Source organism: Anarrhichthys ocellatus, unplaced genomic scaffold (genome assembly GCF_004355925.1).
Source record: "Anarrhichthys ocellatus isolate YVR2014 unplaced genomic scaffold, GSC_Weel_1.0 scaffold10, whole genome shotgun sequence".
NCBI lineage: Eukaryota > Metazoa > Chordata > Actinopteri > Perciformes > Anarhichadidae > Anarrhichthys > Anarrhichthys ocellatus.
In genome coordinates, this window is record NW_022280040.1 from 775,776 (window position 1) to 789,206 (window position 13,431).

The window sequence follows — 13,431 nt, forward strand, 5'->3', positions numbered from 1 at the left end:
AGGGGCTGTGTGTGAGAGGAGGCAGGTCCTAATTTATAACGCCGGGAGGGTGGGGGGGGGGGGGGGGGGGGGGGGGGGGTGGATGGTGTGGTTCTATAGTTGCCATAGAGACCTCTGTGGCTGACTGTGGGCGCTGCTTTCTGCCTCCTATTCATTCATGAGAGGGAGGCGGTGACACACGCGCACAACACATGCACGACCTAGTGGAATCCCACACCTTGTACATTTTGATAGAAAAGCTCAGACAAGGCAAAAGGAGCAACAGCTGAAACTCATCCCATCTCAACGAATTTTTTAGCAATTAGGTTACAACTTGTGGAATCGGCAGGACAGCAGGCTTTTTCATAAAACACACACGCAGAGCGATCAAAATAGTTACTGTGACAAATCCTATCCCTTGATGCAAACGTTGGTGGAATCACATTAAGTTTATATCGTGCTCCAGCATCAGCATTATTGGACTGTGGTTAGATGACATTCAGGTAACATTTTAAAGCGTGGTAGAGAAGACAAGTTGTCTCCAGCAAAGCTACAGCTTTGTTGTCTTCCTTTTAGCAGGACAAGAAAACGCTTTTAGCAGCTGTGTGGCCGTGAAGTTTTACGATACACCTTTCTGTCTTTTAATATTTCCCATAATTCACCCCTTCTTGTTTCATTCCATTTACATTTACATTATGTCAGTACCTTGAAGCGAGGACTCAACTCAGGATGTTGTTTGAATATTTCCTTACATCGGCAGTACATAATAATTTACTTTCCATCCGTAGATTTTATGTTTGTGTCAGGTTGAATTTACTCACTCGCCAGAGTGAGTAAGCTTTTACTGAGTCAAATGTTATGGAGCTGGCAGATGTGTGCTGTGGGAAAAGCCTAATTCAACAAAACAAGTTCTGTTGAGTAGCTAATCATGTTCTTAAAACATGTCTTAAGTGTAGTAATTATGACAGCGTCAAAATTTCAACAAGTGTTGCTGACTGTTGTGGTATTGCAGCAGCTATTTATCGGAATTCACAGCTGTTCACAACACAGTGATGTACAGTAATACGTACTATGCAATGCGAAGAGAGAGGTGTAGGTCTCTAAATCACATACATTCTAAACTACTAATTGAAGCATCCTCTGTTAATTCCTGCATTAAGTACGCTGGCTTCAAATGTGTTCTTTGCTGTCTTGTAGTTTGAGCTAGTCAGAATGCACATCTGCATGCAATTGGATAGTTAAACTCACTCATGCAGACACTATGCCAATTCAGGAATGTGCTTTTGAAAGTCATCATTTATCGAACTGCACACTTCTTCCTTAGGCAGACGATTTGAATGAATAAAATGTGACAAAAAAGGTTATGTATATTTGAATACATTTTACCCAAATGCAAGAACTAGCCTAACAGGTTTCCAATCTGTTTTTGCATTCAAGCATTACCGTAGAAGGCATTTACGATATTTTACTGTTGAGGTATTACATATCATCAATTAGCATAATGGTTCTTTAGGTGCAGGGATTTTCTTTTTTTTATTTACACCATGAGGATTTAAAACAGTTGCAGCAGTGGCAAACAAGGTGACAAAGCAGTCTGCTTCTGGGGAGCAGAGCGGGTCTTTGAAGCGAGGCAAACAAAGCTGTAATTTAGAATTACGGGTCCAGGGGGTTTAATAGACCCTGCTGAAATAACCAGCGTCACCTTGCTTTGAAAATCGTAGGGGTGGCTGAGCCCGCTACTTTGTTGTTCACCTGTATGCGGTTTATCTCGTCGCAGGTAGAGCAAGAACAAAATCTAGAGAGGACGTTCGGTAGCACAATGAATGGTGGCGGAAAGCAAGGAGAGGTTCGGTGAATGGAGAGAAGATTAGAGAGGAATGGGAAGAAGGTGGGATTGTGAAGTTTTACTCATTAACAATTTCTACGTGAACTTGCACATTGTCATATACCATACCGTTTGTGGTAAAGGAATTTCCTACCGTGAGATCAATAAACTACTGCTACTACATATGTATGTGTCAGGGGCTTGCTTTTGGCACCTAAATGGATGTGTGTGTGTATGTGTGTGTGTATGAGGAAGAGAGAAGAAGAAGAAAGCATGGACCTAAAATTGTGTAAAACCATGGAAAGAAAGTGTGTGCATATGAGTAAGTGGTTGCTGTAAGCGTGCGTGAAAAAGGGGTGAGGCAGAGAGGGAGATGAATTGCATTGTGCTCTGTAGTGTTGGGGAGGAGAGGGGATTGAGGTTAGAGACTCGAGATAGCGACTGGGGATCAACACATTCAGAGCTTCAAATGGCTTTGAGAAAACCAATCAAACCAGCATACACTCTCTCTACATCTCGCTCACACAGTGTCTCTCTCTCTCTCGCAGGGTCTCACATACACGCATGCACTCGGTCGGACATGCCCAATATCTTCAGTGGGGTGGAGTTCACTGCACTATTGATCTGCTTCCATGTGGCTGTGATTAACTTGAATGCAACACGCACGCACATGCGCGCACGTACTTACACACAGTGAATGCTGGTTTGAAATCTCATCTGTCTGGCTCATAGCTAGATGACTGATATGGAACTGTCAGTAAGCCACTTAAATAGCTAATGCATCGGCACACACAAAAAGGGTCGGGTAATGCATTCAGGGGTAATCTTCCATCCATGAAAGCCTTAAAGCTAGCAGCGCCCAACAGTGACAGACAGAAGAAAAAAAAACGAACAACCCAACAAGTGTCTTCATTGGGGTATCCATGAAGTCCAAATTTGAATAAGATGTCCATGAGGTTTAGTACGCATCACAAGCCTAAACACTGCACCACAGTTTCTAAAACCATGAGAATGGACTTTGAAACTCTGAAAAGTTATCATGGCAGGATACATTGTTTTCCTTAATGCCAACCTATTGTGATGTAAACAGTTGAATGCCATTATTTGCTTTGCAAAGTAATTTGCATTGGCTGCATGCTGTTGAGTTGTATTGCAGTGATCTGAAGTTTGTAATGTTCTTTCCCCTCACTATACAGTTAGGATTAACTGCATAGTATCACAATATTTCTGACCAAATACATCGATATCGTTATTGCAACAATAATTTTGGGTTGACTATTGGTGCTTTCACAAAATATTTATATATTATGTAATGAATAAGTATGTAAGGCAAATACTAGAACTGCTAGGTAAGTATAGAAAATTCAGCCATATCTAATCTAATTTACCTTTTTAAAAACGTGTCACTTTTCAAATGTGAAAATGTCTTTGTTGGCCCAAACAGGAAATCAACTCCTATGGAAATAAGAAACACATCTCATGCAGGAATTCCACAAAAATCTCCTTTAGACAGATGTACAGTTTTTAACCCAATTTTAGGTGGAGTGCTTCAACTACTCCAATTGACAACCCTCCCGCACTTCACAGCGGATGGGATTATAAGACGTTTTTTGCTCACACATTTAGAACACTTTCAACCAGTCACTCTGCCTCACGCCTTTTCTCACCTGTCAATCACATTCATGTTAATGATCACACTTCATTTTTAGCTGTCGCATAGCTGTCATCCAGCCCTAAGCTGTTTCCGTGATCTGCGGCTGACAATACTTCACTTCTCCCACGACAAAGCAGGTTGCACTCCCAAAGCAACTTATGATTCACATTGAAATACTTTTCCAGGGCTGTTGGGTGGCTTTCAAAGGTTACTTATCTTACATTGAAAAAGGATATTGAGCTTTTAATAGTTTTAACACCCCCACTGCTTCCATCAATGACCAATCAAATGGGACATTTTTTGTTTTTGTTTTGGTGTCTCTGAAGTAAAGATAGGAGAACTTGCATCAGCGGTGAAAGAAAGACAGTATTAAGCAATGGCAGTGTCTCAATTTCCTGGCAGAAGGCCCTTCAGCACCAGTTCCAAACTTTCACAGGAGCTTCCCAGCAGAACCTCAGCTTCCTCTGTTACTCCCTTTCTTGCTCTCTCTAACGCACACTTTGTCTTCCTCTATCTCTTCAGGAGCTTCAGTTTGAACGCCTGACCAGGGAACTTGAGGCTGAGCGTCAGATTGTCGCCACCCAGCTGGAGAGATGCAAGCTGGGATCAGAGGCAGGCAGCATGAGCAGCATCAGGTAACATGGAAGCCCTGCTTTTCTGTGTGCGTGTGGTGGGGTGGGGTTATGAATTAACACACAACGTCCCCATCTTTTGTGTGTGGTGATTGGCCGATTATTGTGTGGAAAGGATATGTCTTTATGGGTGTGTCCTTAAACACCGTCAGGTAAAAGACATATTGTGTTTGTACGTGGGACTTTATGGGTTCCTGCCTTTAACATACACAAGATTGTGTACATGCAAGTATGGCTCTAACTGGCACCCCCGACTGCCCATGCACAAGTGGAAACATAACTTAGAGTGTGATGGAATAGGTTCTGCGTCCTTCATGACACTAACGCTGCCCCCCCCCCCCCCACACACACACACACACCCACACACACACACACACACCCACTGAAGCATACACACCCTGGGTGTTTTTTCCTCGGAAAAGTGTGTGATGCCACTGGAAAAGAACAGTGTTCCCCCTGCTGTTGGGTGCATTTATCAGCTGGATGGATTGGGACAACACTGAGGTTGCAGGCGGAATCACACACAGGGATAAATGCACTCACACGCATGACATAACAATGTGAGAATACGATAACACTATTCACAAATGCATTAGCATTTGCACTCTCACATACAGCACTGACACAACATTATAGCTGCCATGGGCTCGAGATAACAGACACATAGACACAAGCATCAGCAACTTTGGCAAAGGTGTGATAACACACACTTTCACCCACACATGTACATGGTTTCAAAAAGTCTTCTTAGAGACTTTGCTTTGCCACGGAGACTCGGGTCAAGCCTTAATATTACTCTTCCTGGAAACCCTTTAATCACATTACAGCATTAATTAGCATGTTAGCCACAGCCCTGAAAGCCTTCAAAATACTTAATTATGTCCCCCATTTATAAGTCTGACCTTTCTGTTGCCAAAATGTATTTTCAGATTAGGGAAAGAGAGCTCTTAATGATAGAGGGAGCACAGATGAGTGAAGGGTGGATGGAGGAGAGGAGATGAACGCGACTAGCATGCTAATTTTGAATTTGATGCTAACATCTCAAACCTTGAGTTCAGTATCTGCCGCTCTCCTCTCACTAAATCACTGTCCCTTCACATTCTCCTTGATACATGCTTAGCCTGCCTGTAAATAGAATTCCTTGACGAAAAGTAAAGTTTGTCAGAAAGTTATTTTGCGGAGTTTTGTGTGTGTGCATGCGTGTGTGTGTGTGTGTGTGTGTGTTTGCATGAATTTTGCTGTGATGTCAAAGAGTCAGGTTCATACAAATTCAGCATTCCTCTGACTCCCTCAGGCATCTTATTTCATAAGTACACAACCCTGAGTGGGGGGAGCGAGGAAACAGAGCACGCTGGAAAAAAAGGCACTTTTGAACCTTCGCAGTTCATTCTACTTGATCCAGCTGAGTCTCAGATGAGACTTTTTGAAAGTTTAGAGGTTTGCTTCCTGTGTTTGTGTTGAAGTTCTATTGTTTAATATGCTAGGATAGTCATTTACAAATAACCAGCACCAAACCAACATCAAAGACAAAGTCACTGAGTCTTTAACATTTACAGTATATTGGTGAAATACCCTTCGAAATATTTTACAAGTGTGACTAAACTCGATATTGTTTATTCGATTTCTTTGATTATGCGGTGTGTTTGTAATCCTTAGGCAAGTCCTCACTATCATGTGAGACTGTTGTTACTTACTATAATACTGGTCATTAGCACTTTAAAAAAATTCTCCCACAGCATTTGAAGTTAATAAATGTAATCTATGATGGATTTGATAAAATAGTTGGCTCCAAAAAAACCAGATAACCCTTAAAAGTTCAATTCAGATTGAATCAGCCTTCCATATACAGTATTCATGTATTTGCATTGATTATTCAAAGGTTTCAGTTCATCTTCCACTCCTCTTTTTACTCTCGACTCTGTGATTTGTTTTCCTTATTAGCCCTATGTCAAGCCAATTCACATATAATATGTTTGATGTTGGACAGCTCCGCCAGTACTTTTAAATGCTGCAGCTGAGAAAGCAAAGACGTGAGATTCTGTCTTGATGGAGTCCTCCAGATTGCTTGTCTGGATTTACTTAAATATTTTGTCAGCACATTTGAAACTCTTGGATGAGCTTTATCTTCCACTTAAACCCAACATATGGCTTGTCACTTACATGTTATGTACAATATGTTGTGTTATATTCCTTACTGGCAACATCATCTGAAGTCTTCATGTCCTCAGCATGTAGTAAAAGTCATTGAGAGAAACACTTCACCATGGTTTTATCTGAACTTGTGCATCTGTTTGGATGCATTTGCCTTATGCTTGTGCGAATGTCTGCTTGTTCATCTGCCTGTGCTGCAATAGCCTGTTTGCTGTCAAGTCTGCTGTCTCATGGTTGCATCATCTTACGATTATCACATCAGATATAAAGGATTGGCTTAGCTAAGCTTTTGTCTGCCGACAGCTCACTATATGCCACTGAGTCCACATCCATCCCTGTGTGCTCTCAAATGTGTCATGCGTGTCAACTAAAATGTGTGATGTGCATTTGTCTTCCCTTTTATGGTTTTATCTTTTATGTCATTTTGATTGACACTATCCTTTATGCAGATTCCAACAAGGTCTGATTTTTTTTGTTTTTTTCCTAAGCCTAAATATAGATATTAGTGTCTGCAACATAACTAGGAAGGATCAGAGAAAGACTGATGCTATTCAAAGAGACAGTGCTAACCTTTCCCATAGTCTCCAACATCACCACTCATTTTCTGCCCCTTCATCAGGGTCTCAGTGACAGGCAGCAGCTAAATATAGAGTGCAGTGGCTGGCTCTGAGTGAATAGGTGTTGTAATAAAGCACAAGGTAAAAATAAAGGAAGGCAAACAAGGGAGTTAGATTGGGAGGAAAAATGTAGACAGCTACAAATAAATAACACTAGGGGTCTTTTAAATATTCTAAATTATTATTTGATATTTTATGAAAAACTTACTCTCATCTTATCATTCTAAAGTTATGTTTCTCCTGTCATGACAGTCTATATTCTCTTTCAAAATGTTTCCTGTTGGCTTTAAGCTGCAGCCACCATATTCACTCAGCAGTGGGTCCATTACTCTGTTAGAAGCCTATCAGGGTGAAAGCCAACTTACGGGCACAAGCTACCTGGTACCCTGTAGTTTTGTGTGTGCCTGTGTGTGTATTATTATTCCAGGTGTGTGGGTTTTTGTATGCTCTCTGCTTGTTGGTTTGTATTGCACATGCTTGGAGCGAGGGCTGTGTTTGTGTTTGCGTGTCTGTGTGTTCTTGGCAGCCGCTGCGAGCCTGCGTGTCCTTAGTTGTGTTCCGCTCGATAAAGCGATTCAGGCATCTCCACGGACTCCTCGTTCAGAGCTGAGGACCCTAAAAAAAAATATCTGATTGTGGATGCAGAAACCCAGGGCATTACTGGCTAACATCTGTTCACACTGTGAACTGTTGGCATGCGACACAACACTTTACAGGAAGGAAGCACACACGGGCAGCACATACACATTCACACGCAAACACGTCGACTCCAAACACCATGCCGGGACTCATTTATCATTTTTCTAACATTAGTGGTAAGTGGCAGCCAGTGGGAAACATTTACTCCTGCTGTGTTTTCTGCCCGACTGGCTGTGCAGCTCAAGCCTTCAGTGCTCTTTTAAAGGGGTAAACCACAGAATGTATGGATTTTAATTAGCATTCATATATTATTCACCATTACAGATATGCCAAAACAAACAGTGATACAGGGCCAAATGATCTAAGATTAAGAATAGGATACGGCAATGTAGTTGCGTCAGTTTTTCCCGCAAATAGAGATAATTTCACCACGATAAGTAACTGCATATGTAGAAGAAGGCGATTATAATAATTAATTGTGACGCGTCGCTTGCCTGTTATATGCAGTATACCATAGCGGGATTAGGAGGAGATATATTGGTCAAAACTCAGAGAAGTCAACATATGGAGACACCGGGGTTTTAGCATAGAAGCATGGTGTAAAACTTCCAGCGACAATAGCAGTTTTCCATACATTGTTACTCCAAAAGCTACAGGATGTTCAATCTTTAGGGTTGTACATTTTGATGATCGTGGTATCAAACGAAACCTGAACTGTACAAGGCCAAATCACTGGAATTACTTTTAAACTGATTTGCTCCAGTTTTACAAAGCCACCGTCAGTAGCTGCTCTCATCTATTCCATTGCAACCTATTGCAGTAAAACCTTTGTTCTGAACTTCGCGATGGCTTCTCGGTGCTCATATCACGTCTGTTTTTTCATGAACAATGCAATGAATTACCCATCAAAATCGTTCAGCAGATTGTAGAACGTGTTATAGGAGTGCCTCACCAGTGTTTACTGAGACGTAAGGCAGATAAATCTACAATTCCTAGACAGATCCAGATCATTAAAGCTCCCATGGCCGTCCTCTGCCTTGCTGGGCAGTCTGGGACACATTATTGGTGCAGTAAAGCACTGCTCGATGAACTGTTAAGGAAATAATGTGTTGCTGGCTACTAAGCTAATCATGACTCGGGGCAATGCTGTAGATTATCAAAGCAATATATATATATATGATGTCACTTACAAGCTTATGGATACATGTATTTATGTTGTTGTCATATTACACTGACTGCTAGCAAATATACTACCGGCTTGATGCATTATGGCTACTGTTATGGAGTATTTATATGTGATATGAAAGATGACGAATTGTAGATGTTACAGCAATTAGTTATGCTTTCGAGCAAATAATGCACAGTGAAAAAGAGACAGAGTGCAGTTGTTGTAAAGCCGTGTCATTAAAGAAAAAGGGAGAAGCAAGTCCATTATGATTCGCCAATTTATTCTAAAGCAGAAAGGTCATGTCAGATAATAGGAATTCAAGCCGAGGCAGGCAGCCCCTCAGTTGGTATGCAGATGACAAGCGAAGTTGCCCGAAACAAATGTGACCTCTAAATGAGTGTTTTGTTGTGCTTAATGGAATTGTTAGCGTTTAGTGGAAAGATGAGAGTATATCAATCCTCGGGGGCGGGGAAAGCAACGCAGGAAGAGTGAGCGACAGAGAGACAGAAAGAAAGGACAGAGAGATAGAGAAAGGGATAGAGAAAGGGATAGAAGGCTAATAAAGAGCTTTCATTACCCTGAGGCAGCTAACAGAATAGGTTCATTGATTTATTATTTTTCATTTTCATTTTCCCCCGTCTCTCTCTCTCTCTCTCTCTCTCTCTCTCTCTCTCTCTCTCTTTTTGTCTCTCTCTGTCTCTCGCTGTCTCTCTGTGTCTTTTCTCGTTCCCATTGTCTCCTTGTCTCTCACGTTGTTCTTTCTCTTGCTCTACATATCTATCTCACTATCCTCTCTAGTTTTCATCATCATGTTTTGCAAATATCATTTTACTTCACTGTATTATCACTGTGCTAACAGACTGAACTATGTCTGTATATTCACTTATTTGCAGTACAGAATCAATTGGAACAACTATATGTAGTACGTGTATAGGTGTGTGTGTGTGTGTGTGAGAGAGATAATCACTCTGTGCTAGCTCTGTTAACCAGACATTCCCTTTGGCCATATCATTTATGTATCCCGCTGTCATGTATTTATGACGCTCACGGGTTGAAGCATGTGGATTACGTCTATTTTGTAAACAGACAGATCCTTGCTTCAGGCGTCACTGATATTTATGCTGCTGTTGATGGTTTATGCAATGAATAATTGCAATGCAGAAGGAAAGAAAGAAAACAAAATCCCTTAATAAAAGTTAACTAATATTCATATTTCTGCACTCACGCTGAAATGAATATATGCAGCAGGCTATGGCGGACTGCGGCCCCATTGTGAACCCCAAATGCCTGCATGCATGTGCATAAACAAGGGCATCCGCACCAGACACATGTATTCATAGACACACCTGTTGGAACAAAGCAAATGCTGGATACAGGGACATTGGTGGTGTGTGTATGCGTGTGTTTTTATTCAGCTGTTTGCATGTCATGTTGTATATGCTGCAGAACTAGCGTGTACCTAACTTTAATGCCAAGTTGACATATTGAACAGATACATAGAGATACAGATTCTGAAACAAAAGTGTGTGTGAGTGTGAGTGAAAGAGAGAGGGAGTGAAAGGGAGGAAGGGAGGGAGAGTGAGGTGTAAAGTTCATGTCCTGAGGCAGTAACAGCTTTCTGTTTGTGCTATTCAGACGTTCGCATCTGCCCAAAGACCCCTCGGGTAGGTCAGAGAAAGGTAAGGCCTGAGTGTCCAAGTGTGTGCATGTGTGTGTGTGTGTGTGTGCGCAGTCTCTATGAGAATGAGAGAGAGAGAGAGAGAGAGATAGAACAAAAGCAATGAGTCACCACGCACACATGCTTGCCCTGCTGTGCGTTGGTGCCCTGTCCCAGAGCCCGTATAGGACTATTTATTCTAATCAAGCTGTGACATTTAGTTCCACACCAGCAGGGACCAGTGCCAGTCTTTGTGCCGCGTGTGTGAACATACCCGCACACATACCCGCACATTTCCTCACCCTGCACCCAAGAGTTGATCACAGCAGCAAATAGACCCCAGACACATGGAGAGTGCCAGAAACATTTAGAAAAAGTCCTCTGCTTGTCTGTCATTAGATTAAGCTTTTTTTTCTTTCTAACTTGCTCTCACTCCTTTTTCGTTCTCTCTTATGTTCTTCTCTCCCTTCCATTCTGCTATTTACGTTTTCATCTTCACCCATGCAAAGCGGCTCTGTGAGGCTGTACTCAGGCACCGCTAAATGCTAACTTCAGAATAACATACTCGCAGTAACAATAGTAAGATGCTGATGTTTAGCAGGGATTTCTTTGCATTAGCTGGCTTTAGAAAACCTAAAAATCCAATCAGGGATAAAGAGTATCGCAGTGGTGGTTATCAGCTTTCTGAACTTCTATCTGTTGGCAATGGGTCAAGATTTTGGCATCGGAAGCATTCTCCATTTGTAGTCTGAGCAGTATTGAGGGCATTTTGCACGTCATTTGAGTCTTCTACCTCACAAAAAGAGGAACAGGTCGTCACAATGGATAACTATGAAGAACATTAAACAAATGACTACAGCAAAAAGCAACACTGTTGATGCTATTGAAGCCAGAGAGAAATGCTGGGAGAAAAATTTGCTAATTATGTAAATTCACAAGTCAATATATTGATTTTACCACTCAATGCACTCTTAATGCAACTGCAAATCACTTTAGTTTTTGGCCAAATCAAAGTGAAATGATTTTTATTGACAGTTTTCTAATCGCTGTTCTATTAGCTGCGATACCAGCTGTGTAAAACAGACTTGGCAGCATGTCGGGACCAAGCATAAAAACATCATCCTGTGTCATAGCTATTGTCGCATAGCTATATTGTCAGCAAAAGCTTCAGGATTCGTTTGTCCTCTCTCCCTACGAAGATAATCTCATACACTTCTGGCACCTACGTCCTGGTACACTTATTACAGTCTGAACTCTCAACATAACCTGGTCCGGAGCAGCTTAGATGTGCTAGCCAGGTCCAAAGAGAGCAAACTATGTGACCATGAAAGCTTATTATGAATGATCCTGTGGCAAACATTAACTGCTGGATCAAATTTCATAGAAATGACATTGCCATCCACAGAGCGTTGGTTGCTAAGCATTGCTTCATTCGTTTTTTTTTTCATTTTCTATTCAAAGTTTGTTCTGTAGTCAAAGTTGGCCTCTTTGCATAACTAAATTAAAGTGTGGTTTGAATTAAAGTGTCTTTTAACATTTTGTCATGCTTCACTTTATGAACCCAGTGTATTCTAATCACTCTTTCACTACAGTCTTGCATCACATTAGTTTAAAATTATTTTTACAGACACACGTTACACACATAGGTGATTTCAGTGTCATGTTGGATTTAATATATTGGAAAAGTCCATTACATTCCAACAGCTTTTAGACTTCATCATGCAGGTATTATTTTTACAGGTTCTCTCTGTGCTCCCTTTCTGTCCCTGACCACCCTCCTGTTTTTGCCACGGCTAAAATACTATCCAATTACATTCCTTTATCTCACTATGGCCCACTCTCGTCTCCTGCGTTGGGTGATAATAGAGGGATCCATCACACCATTAGCTGCAGGCGGTTTTATAAGCTCAGCAAAATGCTGCATAGAGATAACTCAAATTATAGGCCGCTGCATTATACCTTAAAATACGCCTTGTGTTAGGGCCTGTGTATGTGTATGTGTGTGTGTGTCTGTGTGAGTGATGATGATACCGCGAGTTATGCTCCCCCTTAATGACTGATGATGCATTTCCAAGGGGAGAGGAGAAAAATGGTGGCAGGTGGCGACATCTCTCACACCGCTGTCGTCCCCACTGTCTATCTTTCTGTCTGCCTCTCCCCGTGTTGTTTCATCTCTCCCTCTATCTATCTGTCTTTGCTCCTAAATTACATCTTGACTTTTCACATTTTGTGAAGAATGTATATGGAGAAACCCTACCCTTTGGCTTTGCGTTTCCTTATTTGATAGCATTCGGATATTTGATGTTGCCAATTGAAAAAAATGCCCCTTTATCTCAGCATCCTCAACATGGAAGTCAAAGGTCAGAGTCCACTGAAGAACAACACTGAAGGGCAGGGATTTAGGCATTGATTGTTGCTCAGGGACACCTAAGTACAGCAAATGTATGCCAAGTATACTAGGAGCTTAAATCTTGTTTGTCCAGTCAGTCAGAGTCTGATCTCTTGAACAGAAGCCAGAAGAGTGGATGCCCTGCCTCTTCTAAACGTTTAGCGTAGAGAAACAATCTGCCAAAATGTGAAAACAAATGGGGTGCTACTATGACATTGTGGCCTCTGTCTAGCTTCCCTGGGTATCCATGTTTGCCCGTGACATCCTGTTACTTTATACCCTGTCGGCCACCATGTACTCTGTTATGGTTTCGTTGTTTCTTTCCAATATGTCATATAATTTCCTCTCTGCTATGAAATGATGTCCCCCTGTCATTCTAGCTGTAGATATGAAGATGGATAGATAGACCATGTTTATTCCTGTCGAAGTCAGCAGCTGGGGACTCCATGTCAGTGCCAAGGAGACGGAGGCCTTGAGGGCCAACAGCAGCAGTGTGTGCATGCATGTGCATGTGTGTATCTGTGCACCCGTGTGCATGTGTGCGTCCTCATGCTGAGGGGAATCGGGGGTGTTTGGTTCATTAAACATGCAAATGCATGCTTATCTTCCCCCAACACCAGATAGTGGCGAGAATAGATAAGAACCAACCAAATGATGCCAGAGAGGCAGACAGAGAGAGAGAGAGAGAGAGAGAGAGAGAGAGAGAGAGAGAGAGAGAGA

General features: G+C 41.8%; 1 protein-coding gene across 5 annotated transcripts in view; it reads left to right on the forward strand.

The window, feature by feature from the left end:
* ctnnd2a (catenin (cadherin-associated protein), delta 2a) overlaps nt 1–13,431 on the forward strand; it is a 221,379-nt gene that overhangs the window by 72,140 nt on the left and 135,808 nt on the right. For all 5 annotated transcript variants that reach the window (XM_031849928.1, XM_031849932.1, XM_031849929.1 and 2 more), the window contains exon 3: nt 3,981–4,093. In XM_031849928.1, coding sequence (XP_031705788.1) covers nt 3,981–4,093 — 113 coding nt within the window. The remainder of the gene's footprint in view (nt 1–3,980; nt 4,094–13,431) is intronic.